The following is a 21,591-nucleotide window of genomic DNA, read 5'->3' on the forward strand; positions in this document are numbered from 1 at the left end:
ACACAAAGAGGTTTTATATGCAAATTGTAATGTGAAGGTGTCTCTACATCCATTCAAGGCACAAGATGGGCCTGGAACCATGCATAACCACAACTTTGTAACACTGGTGAAAAGACTTCATGTGCACATTTCTGCTTTTGTGCATAAATAGTTTTAGTAGTGATTCTTCAGAGTTTTGTAAATGAGTCTCCTGATAACCTGAGTTACAGGTGTTGTACTATGAGCCCCTCAAGAAAATAACAATAGAATCTGGACCCCACTCTGGAGCCGGACCAGGCTACAATAATGTGATTTGTGTAAAATTTACAGATGGTTCAGCTCAATAATTTTTGGGTTTGTGCTCTGACAGATGCACAGAACTGATGACAGTTCTGTCACCCCCAGCGGCAGGGTAAAGTATCACTACTGTACCGATGAGAAAATTAATCCTTCAAAAGAAATGCTGTCACACTGAAGTACACCCTTATGCTAAATATGAATGAAATTGGTCAACCCTTCTTGAGATATCTCGCAAACTGGGGTGGCAATGACAATACCTTGAATATCTCGCTGTGACCTTGAAATTGACCCTAAGGTCACCGTAATCGACTGGTGTTGGGGGATCACTCAAGTACACCGTTGTGCTAAATATGAATGAATTTGGCCAAGTGGTTCTTGAGTTATCGTGCTAAAAGTGTGAAAACAGATGAATGGACAGATGGACAGACTGCCATGCTGATTGCTACCCCCACCCCCCCACCCCGTATTTCATACAAATATGTATCTTCAGTTCAGTTGCTATGATAATGTTTCAGGTTTTGTTATTTCTGAACCAGTGAGAACCACATGAAATTCTGGTTAACATTCCATGTAAGGCTGTGCAACATAACAATATGTGTCTTTGAGACATTATAAAAATGTCTAGTGGTGAAGATTATATTTTACTCTACAGGCTATCGATAATGCCACAGTTAACAAGATAGGCTATCATGGGCTCATTTTTTTAGCCTAAGTGGAGCTAGCTAATGATTTCCAACATCATTTCTCTTAATATGTTAGATTGTCCATCAAACAATGATGAAGTTGTTAAAGACCAACATTTATAAGGTACACAGCAGATCTCTCCTGATTGGAAAAAGGTAGCGGACACCAGATTTTATTTTACTGATAATTTTTTTTCTACTATTCAAAGAGGGGAATGAAGTTCAGAGGAAGACAGGAACTCAGCACCAAGTTAACTGTATCCCTCCATTTTCTGTACCCGCTTACCCCAATTAAGGGTCACCGGGGGGGGGGGGGCTGGAGCCTATCCCAGCAGTCATGGGGTGTGAGGCGGTGTACACCCTGGACAAGATGCCTGTGTGTCACAGGGCCACATACAGACTGACAAATGCACATGCACACATAGGTATACAGCCAATTAAAGTTTCCAGTCTACCTAACCACATGTCTTTGAATGCAGCACTTAGAGTGAACCCACACAAACACAGGAAGAACATGGAAACTCTATCAATATTTTAATTTTAAAGAATGAAAAAAATGTTAGTGACCAATTACCATTATTTCAAATGAAAGTTTCTGTCATGTTTTGACCCTGGTCCTGCCCAGAGTCATGTTTTGTCCCCTAGTCTTTGTCTGTTTCCCTCTCTTTGTCCTTTTGTCTGGTCTTGAGTGTTGATGTTCTGTTTTTCCACTTTAGTCATATTATCTGTTGTATTTCAGCCACATGTTGAGTTCTGTTCTAGTTTAGTCTCTGCTTTTTATTTTCTTGTTGCTTAGTCATTCTGTTTTATCACGTTAGGTTTGGGGGATTATCTGTCATACTTCTGCCACTTGTTGAGTTCTGTTCTAGTTTAGACCCAGCCTTTTAGTTCCTGTTGATCTTTTTCAGTTCTTGCATTTGTTAGCTCTGCGTTCCTGTCATGATTGGATTTTAGGGATCTTTATTTCTTAGTTCTTAAACATTTCTTTTGTCATCGTCACATTTCTGTTATCGCTGCTTGTATTTGACACGCCCACCTGTCACTCCACTCTTGTCTCGTCTGGCCACGCCCTCCTCCCTGCACCTGCTTCACATCACTCACTGATTACTCCCTGTATTTAAGCCCCGTGTGTTCGTGTTCAGTACTAGTGTGTTATGCATCCTGCTTTGTTCCAAGCCTCCTGTTTTGTTTTTTTGCCATGGTCTGTTTTCTTGCTGTGTACGACCCTTGTTTGTTTTTGACCACGCCTTTTGTCTGAGCCTGTTAACCTGCTACTCCATGTCTGAACCCTGCTTGCTTTCTGACTCTGTTGTTGCCACCTCCTGTATACCTGTTTGCCCGTGCTGGAATGCTGCTTGTCTACTGACCCTGCCACTGCCTCACAACTGTCTGTACCTCTGCCTGTTTTGTCTGACAACCTGTGTATCGACCTCAGCCTGTTTTTTGATAAAGGCTTTTTATTAATCCCACCTCTGAGCAATGAGTCCGCATGTATGTCCACCTGCCTGCGTGCAACGCCAGCTCAGTTCCTGACAGTTTCTGTTCCTGAAGATTAAAAAAATATAAAGTTCCTGTTCCTAGTGATATATTTCTGTTTTTTGTTTTCACTCCTTGAACCATTCCAAAGCCTTGATTTAAGGTGCGTACAGTATATATTTACACATACGTAGATATAATTTTTATTATAGCTGTCTTGAGCATAATATTAGAGTTTTACAGAGGAGATGGTTTTCATTTGAACACAACTACATCCAGACTGGATAAAGAGTATAAGAATTACAGCGTGTGTGTGTGTGTGTGTGTGTGCGTGTGTGTGTGTGTGTGTGTGTGTGTGTGTGTGTGTGTGTGTGTGTGTGTGTGTGTGTGTGTGTGTGTGTGTGTTAGACCATCTGTTGCCATGTCCTAATTTTTAAGGGACCAAAAGTAATTAGTCTGCTGCTTGCTGAACTTTTTCAATGTGTGTTATTTCCTCATTATTTCCAAGGCAAGTCAGCAGATAAAAGATTTAGAGTTGAGTTTAAGGTTCTCCCACAGCTCAGTCAAACAAATCAGGAAAATAGAAAAGTATGACACAATCGTAAATCTGCCAAGACCAAGACAACTGAGGAGTGATCTTCCAGAAAGGAGACTTGAGTGAAGCCAGTAACTCCCACAGCAACTTTGAAGGAGTTACCAGCTCCTGTGGCTGTGACTGCAGAGAAAGAAAATATACAACCCCTGGCAAAAATTATGGAATCACCGGCCTCGGAGGATGTTCATTCAGTTGTTTAATTTTGTAGAAAAAAAGCAGATCACAGACATGACACAAAACTAAAGTCATTTCAAATGGCAACTTTCTGGCTTTAAGAAACACTATAAGAAATCAAGAAAAAAAGATTGTGGCAGTCAGTAACGGTTACTTTTTTAGACCAAGCAGAGGAAAAAAATATGGAATCACTCAATTCTGAGGAAAAAATTATGGAATCACCCTGTAAATTTTCATCCCCCAAATTAACACCTGCATCAAATCAGATCTGCTCATTGACATTGACCCTATGCCATGACATTGACCCTATGTGTCTTTTTGCAAGGAATGTTTTTGCAGTTTTTGCTCTATGGCAAGATGCATTATCATCTTGAAACATGATTTCATCATCCCCAAACATCCTTTCAATTGTCCAAAATATCAACATAAACTTGTGCATTTATTGATGATGTAATGACAGCCATCTCCCCAGTGCCTTTACCTGACATGCAGCCCCATATCATCAATGACTGTAGAAATGTACATGTTCTCTTCAGGCAGTCATCTTTATAAATCTCATTGGAAAGGCACCAAACAAAAGTTCCAGCATCATCACCTTGCCCAATGCAGATTCGAGATTCATCACTGAATATGACTTTCATCCAGTCATCCACAGTCCACAATTGCTTTTCCTTAGCTCATTGTAACCTTGTTTTTTTTCTGTTTAGGTGTTAATGATGCCTTTCGTTTAGCTTTTCTGTATGTAAATTCCATTTCCTTTAGGCGGTTTCTTACAGTTCGGTCACAGACGTTGACTCCAGTTTCCTCCCATTCATTCCTCATTTGTTTTGTTGTACATTTTTTGATTTTTGAGACATATTGCTTTAAGTTTTCTGTCTTGACGCTTTGAAGTCTTCCTTGGTCTACCAGTATGTTTGCCTTTAATAACCTTCCCATGTTGTTTGTATTTGGTCCAGAGTTTAGACACAGCTGACTGTGAACAACCAACATCTTTTACAACATTGCGTGATGACTTACATTCTTTTAAGAGTTTGATAATCCTCTCCTTTGTTTCAATTGACATCTCTCGTGTTGGAGCCATGATTCATGTCAGTCCACTTGGTGCAACAGCTCTCCAAGGTGTGTTCACTCCTTTTTAGATGCAGACTAACGAGCAGATCTGATATGATGCAGGTGTTAGTTTTGGGGATGAAAATTTACAGGGTGATTCCATAATTTTTTCCTCAGAATTGAGTGATTCCATATTTTTTTCCTCTGCTTGGTCTAAAAAAGTAACCGTTACTGACTGCCACAATCTTTTTTTCTTGATTTCTTATAGTGTTTCTTAAAGCCAGAAAGTTGCCATTTGAAATTACTTTAGTTTTGTGTCATGTCTGTGATCTGCTTTTTTTCTACAAAATTAAACAACTGAATGAACATCCTCCGAGGCCGGTAATTCCATAATTTTTGCCAGGGGTTGTATGAAATTGAGGCTTATATTTGCCAAAGGGCACGTGGGAGACCAGTATGATAAATTTTGTGTTCCATATCATAACAACAAGGGGCAAGTGCAGTGTCATGCAAATTAATTGTTCATGGTGTGATTTGGTGATGTCATAATATAGTGTAAAGGTGTGTGTGTGTGTGTGTGTGTGTGTGTGTGTGTGTGTGTGTGTGTGTGTGTGTGTGTGTGTGTGTGTGTGTGTGTGTGTGTGTGTGTGTGTGTGTGTGTGTGTGTGTGTGTGTGTGTGTGCGCACCAAATTTGGTGTGCTTATAGCTTGGGTCACTGGGCTTCTTATGAGCATATTTAATTAAAATATGTTGTTTTATTTTTTGCGCATTGAACAGAATATTCATATCTGTTATTTTGTACTGTTTAATCAACAGCAGTCTGCCGTGGCTATAAATAGCTCAACGGTCAACCCATAAATGGCTAAAGCGCTGACACGTAGGCAAGACTCTGAATGACCTGTGTGGGGAGAATGCACTCCTGTCTGTACACCAAACAAAGCTAACTGGCTAATGTTGGTTCGGGTGTTATTAAAGCATATTTTTGTGAACAAAGTGGTGGTTTTATTTGATGAGTGGCTTTGGTGAGGAATAAAAAATGATGACCTGATTATTATCTTACTAATGGTAAACTGTTATGGTTGAGTGGAGCTAACATCAGCTAAGCTATGATACCCGCTAACATGTTAACGTTATTACATAAGTGAAATTACATAGCGGTGGAAGGAGTATTTCGAGGATCTCCTCAATCCCATCGTCACGTCTTCCGAAGAGGAAGCAGAGACTGGGGACTCGGAGACGGACTCATCCATTACCCAGGCCGAAGTCACAGAGGTGGTTAGAAAGCTCCTCGGTGGCAAGGCTCCTGGGGTGGATGAAATCCGTCCTGAGTACCTTAAGTCTCTGGATGTTGTGGGACTGTCTTGGCTGACATGCCTCTGCAACATCACGTGGCAATTGGGGACAGTGCCTCTGGATTGGCAGACCGGGGTGGTGGTACCTCTGTTTAAGAAGGGGGATTGGAGGGTGTGTTACAACTATAGGGGGATCACACTCCTCAGCCTCCCCGGTAAGGTCTATTCCAGAGTACTGGAGAGGAGAATTCGACCGATGGTTGAACCTCGGATTCAGGAGGAGCAGTGTGGTTTTCGTCCTGGTCGCGGCACACTGGGCCAGATCTACACGCTCCATCGGGTGCTCGAGGGTTCATGGGAGTTCGCCCAACCAGTCCACATGTGTTTTGTGGATCTGGAGAAGGCGTTCGACCGTGTCCCTCGGGGCACCCTGTGGGGGGTGCTCCGGGAGTACGGGGTCCGGGGTCCTTTGCTAAGGGCTATCCGGTCCCTGTACGACCACAGCAGGAGCTTGGTTCGCATTGCCGGTAGTAAGTCAAACCTGTTTCCAGTGCACGTTGGCCTCCGCCAGGGCTGCCTTTTGTCACCGGTTTTGTTCATTATTTTTATGGACAGAATTTCTAGGCGCAGCCAGGGTGTAGAGGGGGTCTGGTTTGGGAACCACAGAATCTTGTCTCTGCTGTTTGCGGACGATGTGGTCCTGTTGGCTTCATCAAATCAGGACCTTCAGCGTGCACTGGGGCGGTTTGCAGCTGAGTGTGAAGCATCCGGGATGAAAATCAGCACCTCCAAATCCGAGGCCATGGTTCTCGACCGGAAAAAGGTGCTTTGCCCTCTTCAGGTCGGTGGAGTGTCTTTGCCTCAAGTGGAGGAGTTTCAGTATCTCGGGGTCTTGTTCATGAGTGAGGGACGGATGGAGCGTGAGATCGATAGACAGATCGGTGCAGCATCTGCAGTGATGCGGTCGCTGTATCGGACCGTCGTGGTGAAGAGAGAGCTGAGTAGGGGGGCAAAGCTCTCGATTTACCGATCGATCTACGTTCCAATCCTCTCCTATGGTCATGAGATTTGGCTCATGACTGAAAGAACGAGATCACGAGTACAAGCGGCCGAGATGACTTTCCTCCACAGGGTGGCTGGGTGCTCCCTTAGAGATAGGGTGAGGAGCTCGGTCACTCGGGAGGAGCTCGGAGTCGAGCCGCTGCTCCTCCACATCGAAAGGAGTCAGTTGAGGTGGCTCAGGCATCTCTTCCGGATGTCCCCAGGACGCCTCGCTGGAGAGGTGTTCCGGGCACATCCCATTGGTAGGAGGCCCCGGGGAAGACCCAGGACATGCTGGAAGGACTACATCTCTCGGCTGGCTTGGGAACGCCTTGGGGTTCCCCCGGAGGAGCTGGGGGAGGTGTGTGTGGATCGGGAGGTCTGAGCGGCTTTGCTTGAGCTGCTGCCCCCACGACCCGACTCCGGATAAAGCGGAAGAAAATGGATGGATGGATGGATGGATGAAATTACATGAAAATTTTACTTGATGGAGCTACCGAACGTCTTAGCTGATCCATTTGGATAATTCACTGCACCATTTGTAATACCTACGTATAATTGATGAAGTTACTTACTTGGGTCATATTATGATATTTATTTCTTTTCTGTTTTTATTTTATTGCACAACATTTGTTTATAAAAGTTTTTGAATAAAGAAATACAAACTGCAAACTGTGCTCAGACATACTCATGATAACATTAGTATTGCACTAACCTTTTCAAGATGTTTACATCACAGGTGAATGATTAAATCTATCATGAATCATGACGTTTTGGTACTCACCTTAATGCCTTGGTCAGGTCATCAGCAACATTTTGAAAATAGATTTAAATTTTCTGAATACATTTTTAAAAAATTCTTCTGTGTTTATTGGAATATCGGAAGCCAACTTTAGCTGTGCATACTGCCGCCTAATGTATCGGAGTGTGTGAAATCATAGTGTTAATACAAGTTAAAATAATACAGAACATGAAACAATAAAATTTAAAAAAAAATTCTTAAACCTAATGGGTAACAGAACAACTTTTTTTAGTTTCAGCATAACCATACAGCACTTCCAAAAGACTAATCAGTGATCCTTGGGTTATGACTGAAATCTTTTCTGTTTTTCTAAACTCAAATGACAGAATCTTTCTACATCATTAATAGATAGATAGATAGATAGATAGATAGATAGAAAAAGCAAGTGTTGGAACACTTGTAAGTTGGGAACTACTGGCTGTATAAAAAAAAGGTAAGCAATTTTTTTGAAAATCAAATCACATTGTGTTTGTCTGACCATCAAGCCTTCCAGCAACTCTAAAGTCTGAGTTATTTTGTTCACACAATACCCCTGCATGTACAGTATTACCATACACAGGTGTCAAAATAATCTATATATTAATCATAAAGGAAAATATTTAGATATTGTCTCTGCTCTTTTCCTTTCCAGAGCTTCTTTCCACAGTGACCACACCAGCAGGATTCTGACATCATTATAGAGAAAACAACCAATTACAACAGCTGCTCTGCCTTTGAGTGCAAAGCTCTCTGGTGTCATGGAAGAAGAAGAGGAACCAATAGAGTGTCACTGAAATTAACTGACACACTTCCATTATTCTGCATTGATATTGACAGCTTTTACTACAAGTGGAAGACCTTGGGGATAAAACATCCCATGATGCACCTGCACATATAAGAGAGCATGATCAGCCACACAGAAGACTGTTTCTATGGATACCCCTGCCCTTCGTAGTAATGATGCTCTGTGAGCTCAGAGGCAGATTAGAAGTGCAGTGTCAAACATCTGTTGAGAGCAGAGAGATAATCAAGTGATGAGAAGATGTTCAAAGCGGGGGGGGAAATATATTTTATTGTGTAAATGCTGTCAGCACATGATTAAACGTGAAGGTGCAACATCAAAGACAAAACCAGATGTTAGATTTCTGTCCACTTGGTTTCATTTATTTTGACCCTTTCTGAGGTTCCATTTGTTGCTTAGACAGTCCACATCCCAAATAAATCACAGATAGTTCAAAATGTGACATACTCAATGTAGGACAATGTTAAAATCAAAGCACAGATTTTTTGTTTCGTTTTCCTTTAGATTAAGTTTGATTTGATGGGACTGGAAGGCTTTGCTCGAGTAAACTCCATAGATCTCAGGTTTTGTTGATATGTTCTTAATTCCTCTTCATCTTCTTGATAGCTGCACCTAAAAACTCTGTAATGGCCAGAAAGGACATGCCCCTCTTTCTCTACGGTTTTGACATCAGCAGCCACTTTGTTGACCTTCGACCTCTGGGCAGCGGGGTGACCGGCCTGGTACTGTCAGCAGTGGACCAGCGTATCGGGCAACGGGTAGCAATTAAAAAATTGTTAATGCGTGACGCTGTGGCAGTGAAACACGCACTGAGAGAGGTCAAAATCATCCAGCGGCTCCACCACGAGAATGTGGTCCGGGTTCACGAGGTTTTAGCCCCGTATGGACAACCCCTGCCCGAAGACCCAACTGTGCTTAGTGCTCTGTACATCATCCAGGAGTGCATGGAGACGGATCTGGCTCGGTTGCTGGAGCAAGGACCACTACCCACAGGTAACGTGAAACAAAACCAGAAAGTTCACTCAAAAGTAATGTGTGATGTTTGTTTTTGAGACAAAAGACCTTCTTGAGCAACAGGACTGGAAGCCTATGCTGTGGTCACTTTGGTCTCTCTGTAACTATGTTTGCACCGATTTTACTAACAATGCCTAATCCAGTTTTGATAAAACTAGGCAGGTACACTAGGCCTAGGGATGGGAGGATATAATTTGCTTTTGGTTAAGATTGGTCAGCAATCAAGATCAGAGGTCTTGGTTAAATGCCCATGCTAATATATACAAAAATGTGTGATGTTATAGAAGTGGATGAGATATTTTATTCTTAGTGTACCTGGCAGTTTAAAGGTTACAGTAACATTCTCTCTACATTTCTGGTTAATTTTAATGAGGCTGTGATATCGCTGTGTTCTATTTCAGTTTTTCACTTTTTATTAGTCACTGAATGTGGGCACAGTTATTCTGGTGTACATTTCATTAACAAGGTGATAAAACAATGTATATTCATCATTTTGCTCATTCATTCCTATTTAACAAGTACTGAGGTGATAATTTACTTTGAGTCTTGGTTTGGAAAGATGATTCCAATACACAAGTGCACAATCCAGGGCCATCATTTATATCAACCATTCGTATGAAGTGATTTGTGTGTAAACCATGCATACAAATGTTTCTATGCAAAGTGTTGCATTTACCAACTGATACAAAGAAATACACACACCTCTAACCGTGCGTTTGCACAGTTGTAGTGGTCAACTATGACGAGAATACAATAGATGTTTATTGTCATTGCATTTCTGCAGTGAAATTCTGGTGGCACTTTCCAAACAGCTATAAAAAACAACAAACAGCTTTATAAGACGACAGACATCCTTAAATACAAAAAAAAAGTGTAGCAGTGCAAAAAGTTGCTTAATAACTTAAGGTGCTTAATGCTTAGTGAGGAAGGATAGTTTTAGATATGGAAATAGACTGTACAACCTCAATTCCAATGATGTTGGGACGTTCTGTAAAATGTAAACAGAATACAATGTGCAGATATTTGTTCATTTTGAAATGGATGCCTGCAACACGTTTCAAAAAAGCTGGTCAACAAAACTGATGTAACAGTGGTAAACATACCACTGTGTTACATCACCTTTCCTTCTAACAACACTCAATAAGTGTTTGGGATGAAGACACTAATTGTTGAAGCTTTGTAGGTGGAATTCTTTCCCATTCTTGCTTGATATATGACTTCAGTTTTTCAACAGTCTGGGGTCTCCGTTGTCATATTTTGTGCTTCATAATGCGCCACACATTTTCAAGGGGCGACAGGTCTGGACTGCAGGCGGGCCAGTCTAGTACCCGTACTCTTTTACTACGAAGCCACGCTGCTGTAACACGTGAGAATGTGGCTTGGCATTGTCTTGGTGAAATAAGCAGGGACGTCCCTGAAAAAGACGTTGCTTGGATGGCAGCATGTGTTGCTCCAAAAACCTGGATGTACCTTTCAGCATTGATGGTGCCATCACAGATGTGTAAGTTGCCCATGTCATGGGCACTAACACACCCCCCATACCGTCACAGATGCTGGCTTTTGAACTTTGCACTGGTAACAATCTGGATGGTCTTTTTTCCTCTTTTGTCAGAGGACACAACGTCCATGATTTCCAAAAACAATTTGAAATGTGGACTCATCAGACCACAGCACACTTTTCCACTTTGCCTCTGTCCATTTCAAATGAGCTCGGGCCCAGGGAAGGCGGTGGCGTTTCTGGATGTTGTTGATGTATGACTTTCACTTTGCATGGTAGAGTTTTAACTTGCACTTGTAGATGTAGCGATGAACTGTGTTAACTGACAATGGTTTTCTGAAGCGTTCCTGAGCCCACGCAGTAAGATCCTTTACACAATGATGTCGGTTTTTAATGCAGTGCTGCCTGAGGGATCGAAGGTCATGGGCATTCAATGTTGGTTTTCGGCCTTGCCACTTACGTGTAAAAAGTTCTCTAGATTCTCTGAATCTTATTATATTATGGACTGTAGATGATGGAAACCCTAAATTCCTTGCAACTGAACGTTGAGAAACATTGTTCTTAAACTGTTGGACTATTTTTTTTTCCACGCAGTTGTTCACAAAGTGGTGATCCTCGCCCCATCTTTGCTTGTGAACAGCTGAGCCTTTTGGGGATGCTCCTTTTATACCCAATCTTGACACTCACCTGTTTCCAATTAACCTGTTCACCTATGGAATGTTCCAAACAGGTGTTCTTTGAGCATTCATCAACTTTCCCAGTCTTTTGTTGCCCCTGTCCCAGCTTTTTGAAATGTGTTGCAGGCATCCATTTCAAAATGAGCAAATATTTGCACAAAAACAAAAATGTCTATCAGTTTGAACATTAAATATCTTGTCTTTGTGGTGTATTCAATTGAATATAGGTTGAAGAGGATTAGCAAATCATTGTATTCTGTTTTATTTACATATCACACAACGTCCCAGCTTCGCTGGAATTGGGGTTGTATTATTTATTGTACATGTTGATAGTCCTTTACTGAATGTTTGTGATAGGGGGAATGGGTGGGGTGATGGAGGCTACAGCTCTGGGGAAAAAAGCTGTTTCTTAGCCTATTTGTCCATGTCCTTACAGTGTGGTACCTCTTCCACGATGGCAGAGGAACAAACAGGGAACGGTGACTGTTATCCTTGCAGATGGCCTAGAAAACATTGCTGCCATCACAGCATGCAAACTCATACACATAAATGTATATTCTTTATTTCCTGAAATTAATAAGGTCTCAATGAGTAATTATGTGTAGTTACAAACAGACATGTAATTCAATTATTTTGCAGACTTGATCCTGAAATACAAGTGGTGATTTTATCTGGGTCAAAGGACAAAACAAGAATTGTAGCGAATGGAAATATGGGATCTCTGAGTAATTTAAGGCTGAATGCCTCGCTCTACCCTCTATGGTTACAGAGATCCCTGTCATGGAATGTTGATGTTTTTGTAATTACCATAGAAATGCCTCATTTTAGTTGTGCAAAATATAACTAATAATGTGTTCATGGTAAGTCAATTAAGAATGACAGAATGAAGAAAAAGCATTTTATTAAAGACTGAGTTGTAAACACACAATGTCACTGAAACATCAAGAGTCAGGACTTCAGATTTATGTTTTTGCTTTGTCCTTGAACAGGTCATGCCACATTGTTGTTCTACCAGCTGCTGAGGGGACTGAAGTTCATCCACTCAGCTAACGTACTGCACAGAGACTTGAAGCCTGCAAACATATTCATCAACACTGACCAACTGCTGCTCAAGATTGGAGACTTCGGCCTCGCCAGGATAGTAGACCCTCACTATTCTCACAAGGTAATATATGTATAGAATGCCTGAATAGATCCTTGTCATTTGATTGGTGGTTTGTGTGTCACGTGATATTGATCATTCTTCCCATTTGTCATTGTGCTCCATTTAGTATGCAATTTTGGTTCTGTATGATTTGTACCATTGCATGCTGTGACCACCTCCCGCGCACACGAGCGGTGATGGTAATTAGCAGCTTATTGGCGCTGCTCATTCTTGTAACACAAAGGAAAAAACAAATCCAGTAAGCCGTCTGGAGGCATTTGCAATATTCGCTGGGATGTTTCTAGCTAAAGTAGAACTGCTGTTAGAAGAAGCTTGACAAATTTCTGTTGCAAATTTTTGCTGGAATGAGAAAAGCAGAAGAAGTACACAAAGAAGTCATTGCACGGCATCAGCTATGGACTACATCGTCAGGATTGTTTTTGAACTGCCTGACTGTTTTTGCAAGTTGATTGAGAACAATTGTGGATTGGATTGGACTACTATTTAATATTTGTGTTGGAGCGTTTGGTGTGGACCAGTAACGCACACCAAAATGTAAGTCGCTTTTCTCTTGTTTATAAATTAATAAAATATCAAATTTTTAGGTGTTATACAAAACAAATACTGAATGTTTTTTTCATTTGTTCAATGGTACGAATATTTCATGAGGTGAAAGATGGAATGTTCCAACTTTCACCTCATGAAATATTCGTACCATTGCACTCAAACATTCATTATTTGAATATATATATACATATAATACACAACACACACACACACACACACACACACACACACACACACACACACACACACACACACACACACACACACAGTGGGGCAAATAAGTATTTGATCCACTTTCGATTTTGCAAGTTTTCCACCTACAAAGAATGGAGAGGTCTGTAATTTTTATCATAGGTACACTTCAACTGTGAGAGACAGAATCTAAAAAAAAAAAAATCAGAAAATCACATTGTATGATTTTTGCATGAAATAAGTCCTAGAAAAACAGACATTAATATTTGGTACAAAAACATTTGTTTACCAGTTACAGAGGTCAGACGTTTCCTGTAGTTCTTGACCAAGTTTTCACACATTGCAGCAGGGATTTTGGTCCACTCCTCCATACAGATCTTCTCCAGATCTTTCAGGTTTGGAGTTTCAGCTCCCTCCAAAGATTTTCTTTTGAGTTCAGGTCTGAAGACTGGCTCGGCCGCTCCAGGACCTTGAAATGCTTCTTATGGAGCCCCTCCTTAGTTGCCCTGGCTGTGTGTTTGGGGTCATTGTCATGCTGGAAGACCCAGACATGACCCATCTTCAATGCTCTTACTGAGGGAAGGAGGTTGTTTGCCAAAATCTCACGATACATGACCCCATCCATCCTCCCATCAATATGGTGCAGTTGTCCTGTCCCCTTTGCTGAAAAGCACCCCCCAAAAATGATGTTTCCACCCCCATGCTTCACGGTTGGGATGGTGTTCTTGGGGTTGTTCTCATCCTTCAAATACAGCGAGTGGAGTTGATGCCAAAAAGCTCTATTTTGGTCTCATCTGACCACATGACCTTCTCCCATGCCTCCTCTGAATCATCTAGATGGTCACTGGTGAACTTCAAACGGGACTGGATATGTGCCGGCTTGAACAGGGAGACCTTGCGTGCTCTGCAGGATTTTAAACCATCACGGTGTGGTGTGTTACTCATGTAATCTTTGTGACTGTGGTCCCAGCTCTCTTCAGGCCATTGACCAGGTCCTCCCATGTAGTTCTGGTCTTTCTCAGAGTCATTCTTACCCCACAAGGTGAGATCTTGCATGGAGCCTCAGACCGAGGAAGATTGGCAGTCATCTTGTGTTTCTTCCACTTTCTAATAAGTAATTCTACCAAGCTGCTTGCCTGTTGTCCTGTAGTCCATCCCAGCCTTGTGCAGGTCTACAGTTTTGTCCCTGGTGTCCTTAGACAGCTCTTTGGTCTTGGCCATGGTGGATAGATTGGGGTGTGATTGATTGAGAGTGTGGACAGGTGTCTTTTATAAAGGTAACGAGTTCAAACAGGTGCAATTAATACAGGTAAAGAGTGCAGAATAGGAAAAACTAACAGAATAAGAAAAACTAACAGGTCTGTGAGAGCCAGATTTCTTGCTGGTTGGTAGGTAATCAAATACTTATTTCATGCAATAAAATGCAAATTAATGATTTAAAAATCATACAGTGTGAGTTTTCCGAATTTTTTTTAGATTCTGTCTCTCACAATTGAAGTGTACCTATGATAAAACTTACAGACCTCTCCATTCTTTGGAGGTGGGAAAACTTGCAAAATTGACAGTGGACCAAATACTTATTTGCCTGACTGTGTGTGTATATATATATATATATATATATATATATATATATATATATATATATATATATATAATTACATGATATTTTCAGCATCTTTTGTTTGAGTTTGAGTTACTTCAAAAAAATCTTTTCACTGAATGGCTGAATAAGTCCGGAATTTTAAAATCTTTGAAATGATAACCACTGCATTTCTGTTCAGACTTTAAAGGAAATAAGAGAGATGATTTATGAGTGCACAGCTATTTCATCATAGGCTTATCAGATTACACATTCCCCTGACTGATGCTACTGGTCGCTGTCTCTCACAGTGAGTCTCCTCTCTGGTCCAAACCTTCCTATTAATGTCTTCTTCCCACGCCTGGTGTCAGGTTTTGTACTAATCAAGCTGTGTGATTAGTCTGTCCGTTGGAGATGAATAGCTCAGACAGATTAATGTGACATTGCATTGTTCCAAATCTCTGCTTTATTGTGCATGCACCAGAGAAACGCTGTAACACCAGCAGCACAGGTTATGTGTGTGTGTGTGTTTGCAGGTTTGTGTGTGGGGTTTTTTTGAAGATTGAGTGACTGTGTGTGTGTGTTTGGAGGCATTTTTGTGAAAGATGAGCTTTGTCAGCTCAGAGCACAGGACCAGGGATCAGCTGGGTGCAGACACAAGGGGTGCATCTGGATCATATGGAGGGATAGTGGAGACGAGGGACAGAGAACAGATGAGGAACATGGAAGAGAAATATTAAGGGAAGGGAAAAAGTGAAAATAGTAACTAAAGGTAAATAAAGGAACCGGACAAGAGGTTGTGAGAGTTTGACGTTTTCAGCTTAGCAGAGACATGTTTCCATGGAGATCTTCACACACAAAACACATATTTGAATGCATATCTATCAATGTTATAAAGATTTTGTTAATTTCCATTCATCCAAATTAAAGCACATGTATTTATCACTAAATTGGAGAGTTTGTCATCGCAATCTGAACATTATTTCAGCTCATACTGTATTTTGTGTTTATGCACTAATGTGGTGCAGTAGCGATGTCTTTCTTTATTATGTGGTGGATTGAGTACCGGTGGAACAGTTGTCGTAGGATATTTTACCCCCACCCTGGATATCCCCCCCCCCCCCCAAAAAAAAAAAAATCTTTCAAGATATGTTTGTCAGTATGTATGTTTTGTTGTTGTTGTTTGCTTGTTTGTAATCATTGCATTTTTCACCTTTTAACTTGCTGTGCAGCACACAGTTTACATCGCAGACTCTTGCAACTTCACATATAGCAGCTCTAGTGAGGTACCTTTCAGTACACAAAAGGATCAAATATCAGATATCTGGGGGGAAAGATATACTGTTACACCGGTGTTGCAGACTGAATGGTCCCCCCTGCTGTGGTCCAAAATGCGTAATTTCGGACCATAGCAGCACATCTGGGACTGAGTCTCTACACCCAAAGTGATCAAAGGAAATAATTTGATTATTAACCATTAGATGACAAGGTAAAACCTCTTAAATCATTTAAAAGTCAGTTTTAAGCAGAAACGAGGCTGTTTTAAGCAGAAACGAGGCAATAATCGCAGCAGCTAGCAGCTCATGTAGTTGCGGCGCTCTGATCGCTTCCTCCGTCTATTATGATGAAATAATGCAGAATTTATGTGGAAATGATAATTGTACAAAAGCTTCAGATATCTGTCGCTGAGATAGATGATGACTGGAGTGCAGTTTGAAGCAGAAACGAGGCGATAATCGGTGAATCGGGATGACCAACAGAAATGACGCATGTGTAGTGAAGGCAGGGTGGACCGATTTTTAGGGGAACCATTCAGTCGGCGACACTGGATTTTAAACTGCAGGGCCTCTCATACTAGTAAAAAAAAAAAAAAAGCAACTTTCAACACTGGAAAATTTGGTACTTGCATAGCAAATGACGTGTGAACTGATGCTCGCTAACTTTGCAATTGTTTCAAAAGGTTCCAAGAGACATTCCAATCCTGGCTCATTTACACAACAGATATTCAACACTGAGCTCCTTGGACTTTTCCATTGTACTGTGTGTTGGACAGTACAATACGTCTGCTCAAGAAAAAGAACAAAGAAATCACTGGCAGTCAAATATGGCCATGACATTCATGTCCATGATGAGTGCACGTAAACATCTAAACAGGGCATATGTCAGTTACCCAGCAGCCTATCAGAATGTCATTATTTGTATAACATTAAATCATTTCAGCAGAGTTCTGTGTGTATGTGTTTGATGAAGTGTGCAGATGATGCTGTGCTACTTGTGATACAGTGTTGTCAGCAAAGCAGATGTCTATACTGAATGTACAACATTCTCTCTCTTGTTTAATGACGCTGTGCAAATGCACTGTGTATCACACCATTATACTGTGATGGGTTTGGAGCTAATCTTACATATAACAGATATTTATTTTCACAATCAATCAATCAATCAATTTTTTTTATATAGCGCCAAATCACAACAAACAGTTGCCCCAAGGCGCTTTATATTGTAAGGCAAGGCCATACAATAATTATGTAAAACCCCAACGGTCAAAACGACCCCCTGTGAGCAAGCACTTGGCTACAGTGGGAAGGAAAAACTCCCTTTTAACAGGAAGAAACCTCCAGCAGAACCAGGCTCAGGGAGGGGCAGTCTTCTGCTGGGACTGGTTGGGGCTGAGGGAGAGAACCAGGAAAAAGACATGCTGTGGAGGGGAGCAGAGATCGATCACTAATGATTAAATGCAGAGTGGTGCATACAGAGCAAAAAGAGAAAGAAACAGTGCATCATGGGAACCCCCCAGCAGTCTACGTCTATAGCAGCATAACTAAGGGATGGTTCAGGGTCACCTGATCCAGCCCTAACTATAAGCTTTAGCAAAAAGGAAAGTTTTAAGCCTAATCTTAAAAGTAGAGAGGGTGTCTGTCTCCCTGATCTGAATTGGGAGCTGGTTCCACAGGAGAGGAGCCCGAAAGCTGAAGGCTCTGCCTCCCATTCTACTCTTACAAACCCTAGGAACTACAAGTAAGCCTGCAGTCTGAGAGCGAAGCGCTCTATTGGGGTGATATGGTACTACGAGGTCCCTAAGATAAGATGGGACCTGATTATTCAAAACCTTATAAGTAAGAAGAAGAATTTTAAATTCTATTCTAGAATTAACAGGAAGCCAATGAAGAGAGGCCAATATGGGTGAGATATGCTCTCTCCTTCTAGTCCCCGTCAGTACTCTAGCTGCAGCATTTTGAATTAACTGAAGGCTTTTTAGGGAACTTTTAGGACAACCTGATAATAATGAATTACAATAGTCCAGCCTAGAGGAAATAAATGCATGAATTAGTTTTTCAGCATCACTCTGAGACAAGACCTTTCTGATTTTAGAGATATTGCGTAAATGCAAAAAAGCAGTCCTACATATTTGTTTAATATGCGCTTTGAATGACATATCCTGATCAAAAATGACTCCAAGATTTCTCACAGTATTACTAGAGGTCAGGGTAATGCCATCCAGAGTAAGGATCTGGTTAGACACCATGTTTCTAAGATTTGTGGGGCCAAGTACAATAACTTCAGTTTTATCTGAGTTTAAAAGCAGGAAAGTAGAGGTCATCCATGTCTTTATGTCTGTAAGACAATCCTGCAGTTTAGCTAATTGGTGTGTGTCCTCTGGCTTCATGGATAGATAAAGCTGGGTATCATCTGCGTAACAATGAAACTTTAAGCAATACCGTCTAATAATACTGCCTAAGGGAAGCATGTATAAAGTGAATAAAATTGGTCGTAGCACAGAACCTTGTGGAACTCCATAATTAACTTTAGTCTGTGAAGAAGATTCCCCATTTACATGAACAAATTGTAATCTATTACACAAATATGATTCAAACCACCGCAGCGCAGTGCCTTTAATACCTATGGCATGCTCTAATCTCTGTAATAAAATTTTATGGTCAACAGTATCAAAAGCAGCACTGAGGTCTAACAGAACAAGCACAGAGATGAGTCCACTGTCCGAGGCCATAAGAAGATCATTTGTAACCTTCACTAATGCTGTTTCTGTACTATGATGAATTCTAAAACCTGACTGAAACTCTTCAAATAGACCATTCCTCTGCAGATGATCAGTTAGCTGTTTTACAACTACCCTTTCAAGAATTTTTGAGAGAAAAGGAAGGTTGGAGATTGGCCTATAATTAGCTAAGATAGCTGGGTCAAGTGATGGCTTTTTAAGTAATGGTTTAATTACTGCCACCTTAAAAGCCTGTGGTACATAGCCAACTAACAAAGATAGATTGATCATATTTAAGATCGAAGCATGAAATAATGGTAGGGCTTCCTTGAGCAGCCTGGTAGGAATGGGGTCTAATAAACATGTTGATGGTTTGGATGAAGTAACTAATGAAAATAACTCAGACAGAACAATCGGAGAGAAAGAGTCTAACCAAATACCGGCATCACTGAAAGCAGCCAAAGATAACGATACGTCTTTGGGATGGTTATGAGTAATTTTTTCTCTAATAGTTAAAATTTTGTTAGCAAAGAAAGTCATGAAGTCATTACTAGTTAAAGTTAATGGAATACTCAGCTCAATAGAGCTCTGACTCTTTGTCAGCCTGGCTACAGTGCTGAAAAGAAACCTGGGGTTGTTCTTATTTTCTTCAATTAGTGATGAGTAGAAAGATGTCCTAGCTTTACGGAGGGCTTTTTTTATAGAGCAACAGACTCTTTTTCCAGGCTAAGTGAAGATCTTATAAATTAGTGAGACGCCATTTCCTCTCCAACTTACGGGTTATCTGCTTTAAGCTACGAGTTTGTGAGTTATACCACGGAGTCAGACACTTCTGATTTAAAGCTCTCTTTTTCAGAGGAGCTACAGCATCCAAAGTTGTCTTCAATGAGGATGTAAAACTATTGACGAGATACTCTATCTCCCTTACAGAGTTTAGGTAGCTACTCTGCACTGTGTTGGTATATGGCATTAGAGAACATAAAGAAGGAATCATATCCTTAAACCTAGTTACAGCGCTTTCTGAAAGACTTCTAGTGTAATGAAACTTATTCCCCACTGCTGGGTAGTCCATCAGAGTAAATGTAAATGTTATTAAGAAATGATCAGACAGAAGGGAGTTTTCAGGGAATACTGTTAAGTCTTCTATTTCCATACCATAAGTCAGAACAAGATCTAAGATATGATTAAAGTGGTGGGTGGACTCATTTACTTTTTGAGCAAAGCCAATAGAGTCTAATAATAGATTAAATGCAGTGTTGAGGCTGTCATTCTCAGCATCTGTGTGGATGTTAAAATCGCCCACTATAATTATCTTATCTGAGCTAAGCACTAAGTCAGACAAAAGGTCTGAAAATTCACAGAGAAACTCACAGTAACGACCAGGTGGACGATAGGTAATAACAAATAAAACTGGTTTTTGGGACTTCCAATTTGGATGGACAAGACTAAGAGACAAGCTTTCAAATGAATTAAAGCTCTGTCTGGGTTTTTGATTAATTAATAAGCTGGAATGGAAGATTGCTGCTAATCCTCCGCCCCGGCCCGTGCTACGAGCATTCTGACAGTTAGTGTGACTAGGGGGTGTTGACTCATTTAAACTAACATATTCATCCTGCTGTAACCAGGTTTCTGTTAGGCAGAATAAATCAATATGTTGATCAATTATTATATCATTTACCAACAGGGACTTAGAAGAGAGAGACCTAATGTTTAATAGACCACATTTAACTGTTTTAGTCTGTGGTGCAGTTGAAGGTGCTATATTATTTTTTCTTTTTGAATTTTTATGCTTAAATAGATTTTTGCTGGTTATTGGTAGTCTGGGAGCAGGCACCGTCTCTACGGAGATGGGGTAATGAGGGGATGGCAGGGGGAGAGAAGCTGCAGAGAGGTGTGTAAGACTACAACTCTGCTTCCTGGTCCCAACCCTGGATAGTCACGGTTTGGAGGATTTAAGAAAATTGGCCAGATTTCTAGAAATGAGAGCTGCTCCATCCAAAGTGGGATGGATGCCGTCTCTCCTAACAAGACCAGGTTTTCCCCAGAAGCTTTGCCAATTATCTATGAAGCCCACCTCATTTTTTGGACACCACTCAGACAGCCAGCAATTCAAGGAGAACATGCGGCTAAACATGTCACTCCCGGTCCGATTGGGGAGGGGCCCAGAGAAAACTACAGAGTCCGACATTGTTTTTGCAAAGTTACACACCGATTTAATGTTAATTTTAGTGACCTCCAATTGGCGTAACCGGGTGTCATTACTGCCGACGTGAATTACAATCTTACCAAATTTACGCTTAGCCTTAGCCAGCAGTTTCAAATTTCCTTCAATGTCGCCTGCTCTGGCCCCCGGAAGACAATTGACTATGGTTGCTGGTGTCGCTAACTTCACATTTCTGAAAACAGAGTCGCCAATAACCAGAGTTTGATCCTCGGCGGGTGTGTCGTCGAGTGGGGAAAAACGGTTAGAGATGTGAACGGGTTGGCGGTGTACACGGGGCTTCTGTTTAGGGCTACGCTTCCTCCTCACAGTCACCCAGTTAGCCTGCTTTCCCGGCTGCTCGGGATCTGCCAGGGGGGAACTAACGGCGGCTAAGCTACCTTGGTCCGCACCGACTACAGGGGCCTGGCTAGCTGTAGAATTTTCCACGGTGCGGAGCCGAGTCTCCAATTCGCCCAGCCTGGCCTCCAAAGCTACGAATAAGCTACACTTATTACAAGTACCGTTACTGCTAAAGGAGGCCGAGGA

General features: G+C 41.3%; 1 protein-coding gene across 2 annotated transcripts in view; it reads left to right on the plus strand.

The window, feature by feature from the left end:
* The window catches only part of mapk4 (mitogen-activated protein kinase 4), a 64,346-nt gene that overhangs the window by 15,257 nt on the left and 27,498 nt on the right, over positions 1-21,591 (plus strand). For both annotated transcript variants that reach the window (XM_034170492.1, XM_034170491.1), the window contains exons 2-3: positions 8,025-9,167; positions 12,353-12,528. In XM_034170492.1, coding sequence (XP_034026383.1) covers positions 8,801-9,167; positions 12,353-12,528 — 543 coding nt within the window. In that variant the 5' untranslated portion in view covers positions 8,025-8,800. The remainder of the gene's footprint in view (positions 1-8,024; positions 9,168-12,352; positions 12,529-21,591) is intronic.

This window comes from Thalassophryne amazonica, chromosome 5 (assembly GCF_902500255.1).
Source record: "Thalassophryne amazonica chromosome 5, fThaAma1.1, whole genome shotgun sequence".
In the NCBI taxonomy this organism is placed as follows: domain Eukaryota; kingdom Metazoa; phylum Chordata; class Actinopteri; order Batrachoidiformes; family Batrachoididae; genus Thalassophryne; species Thalassophryne amazonica.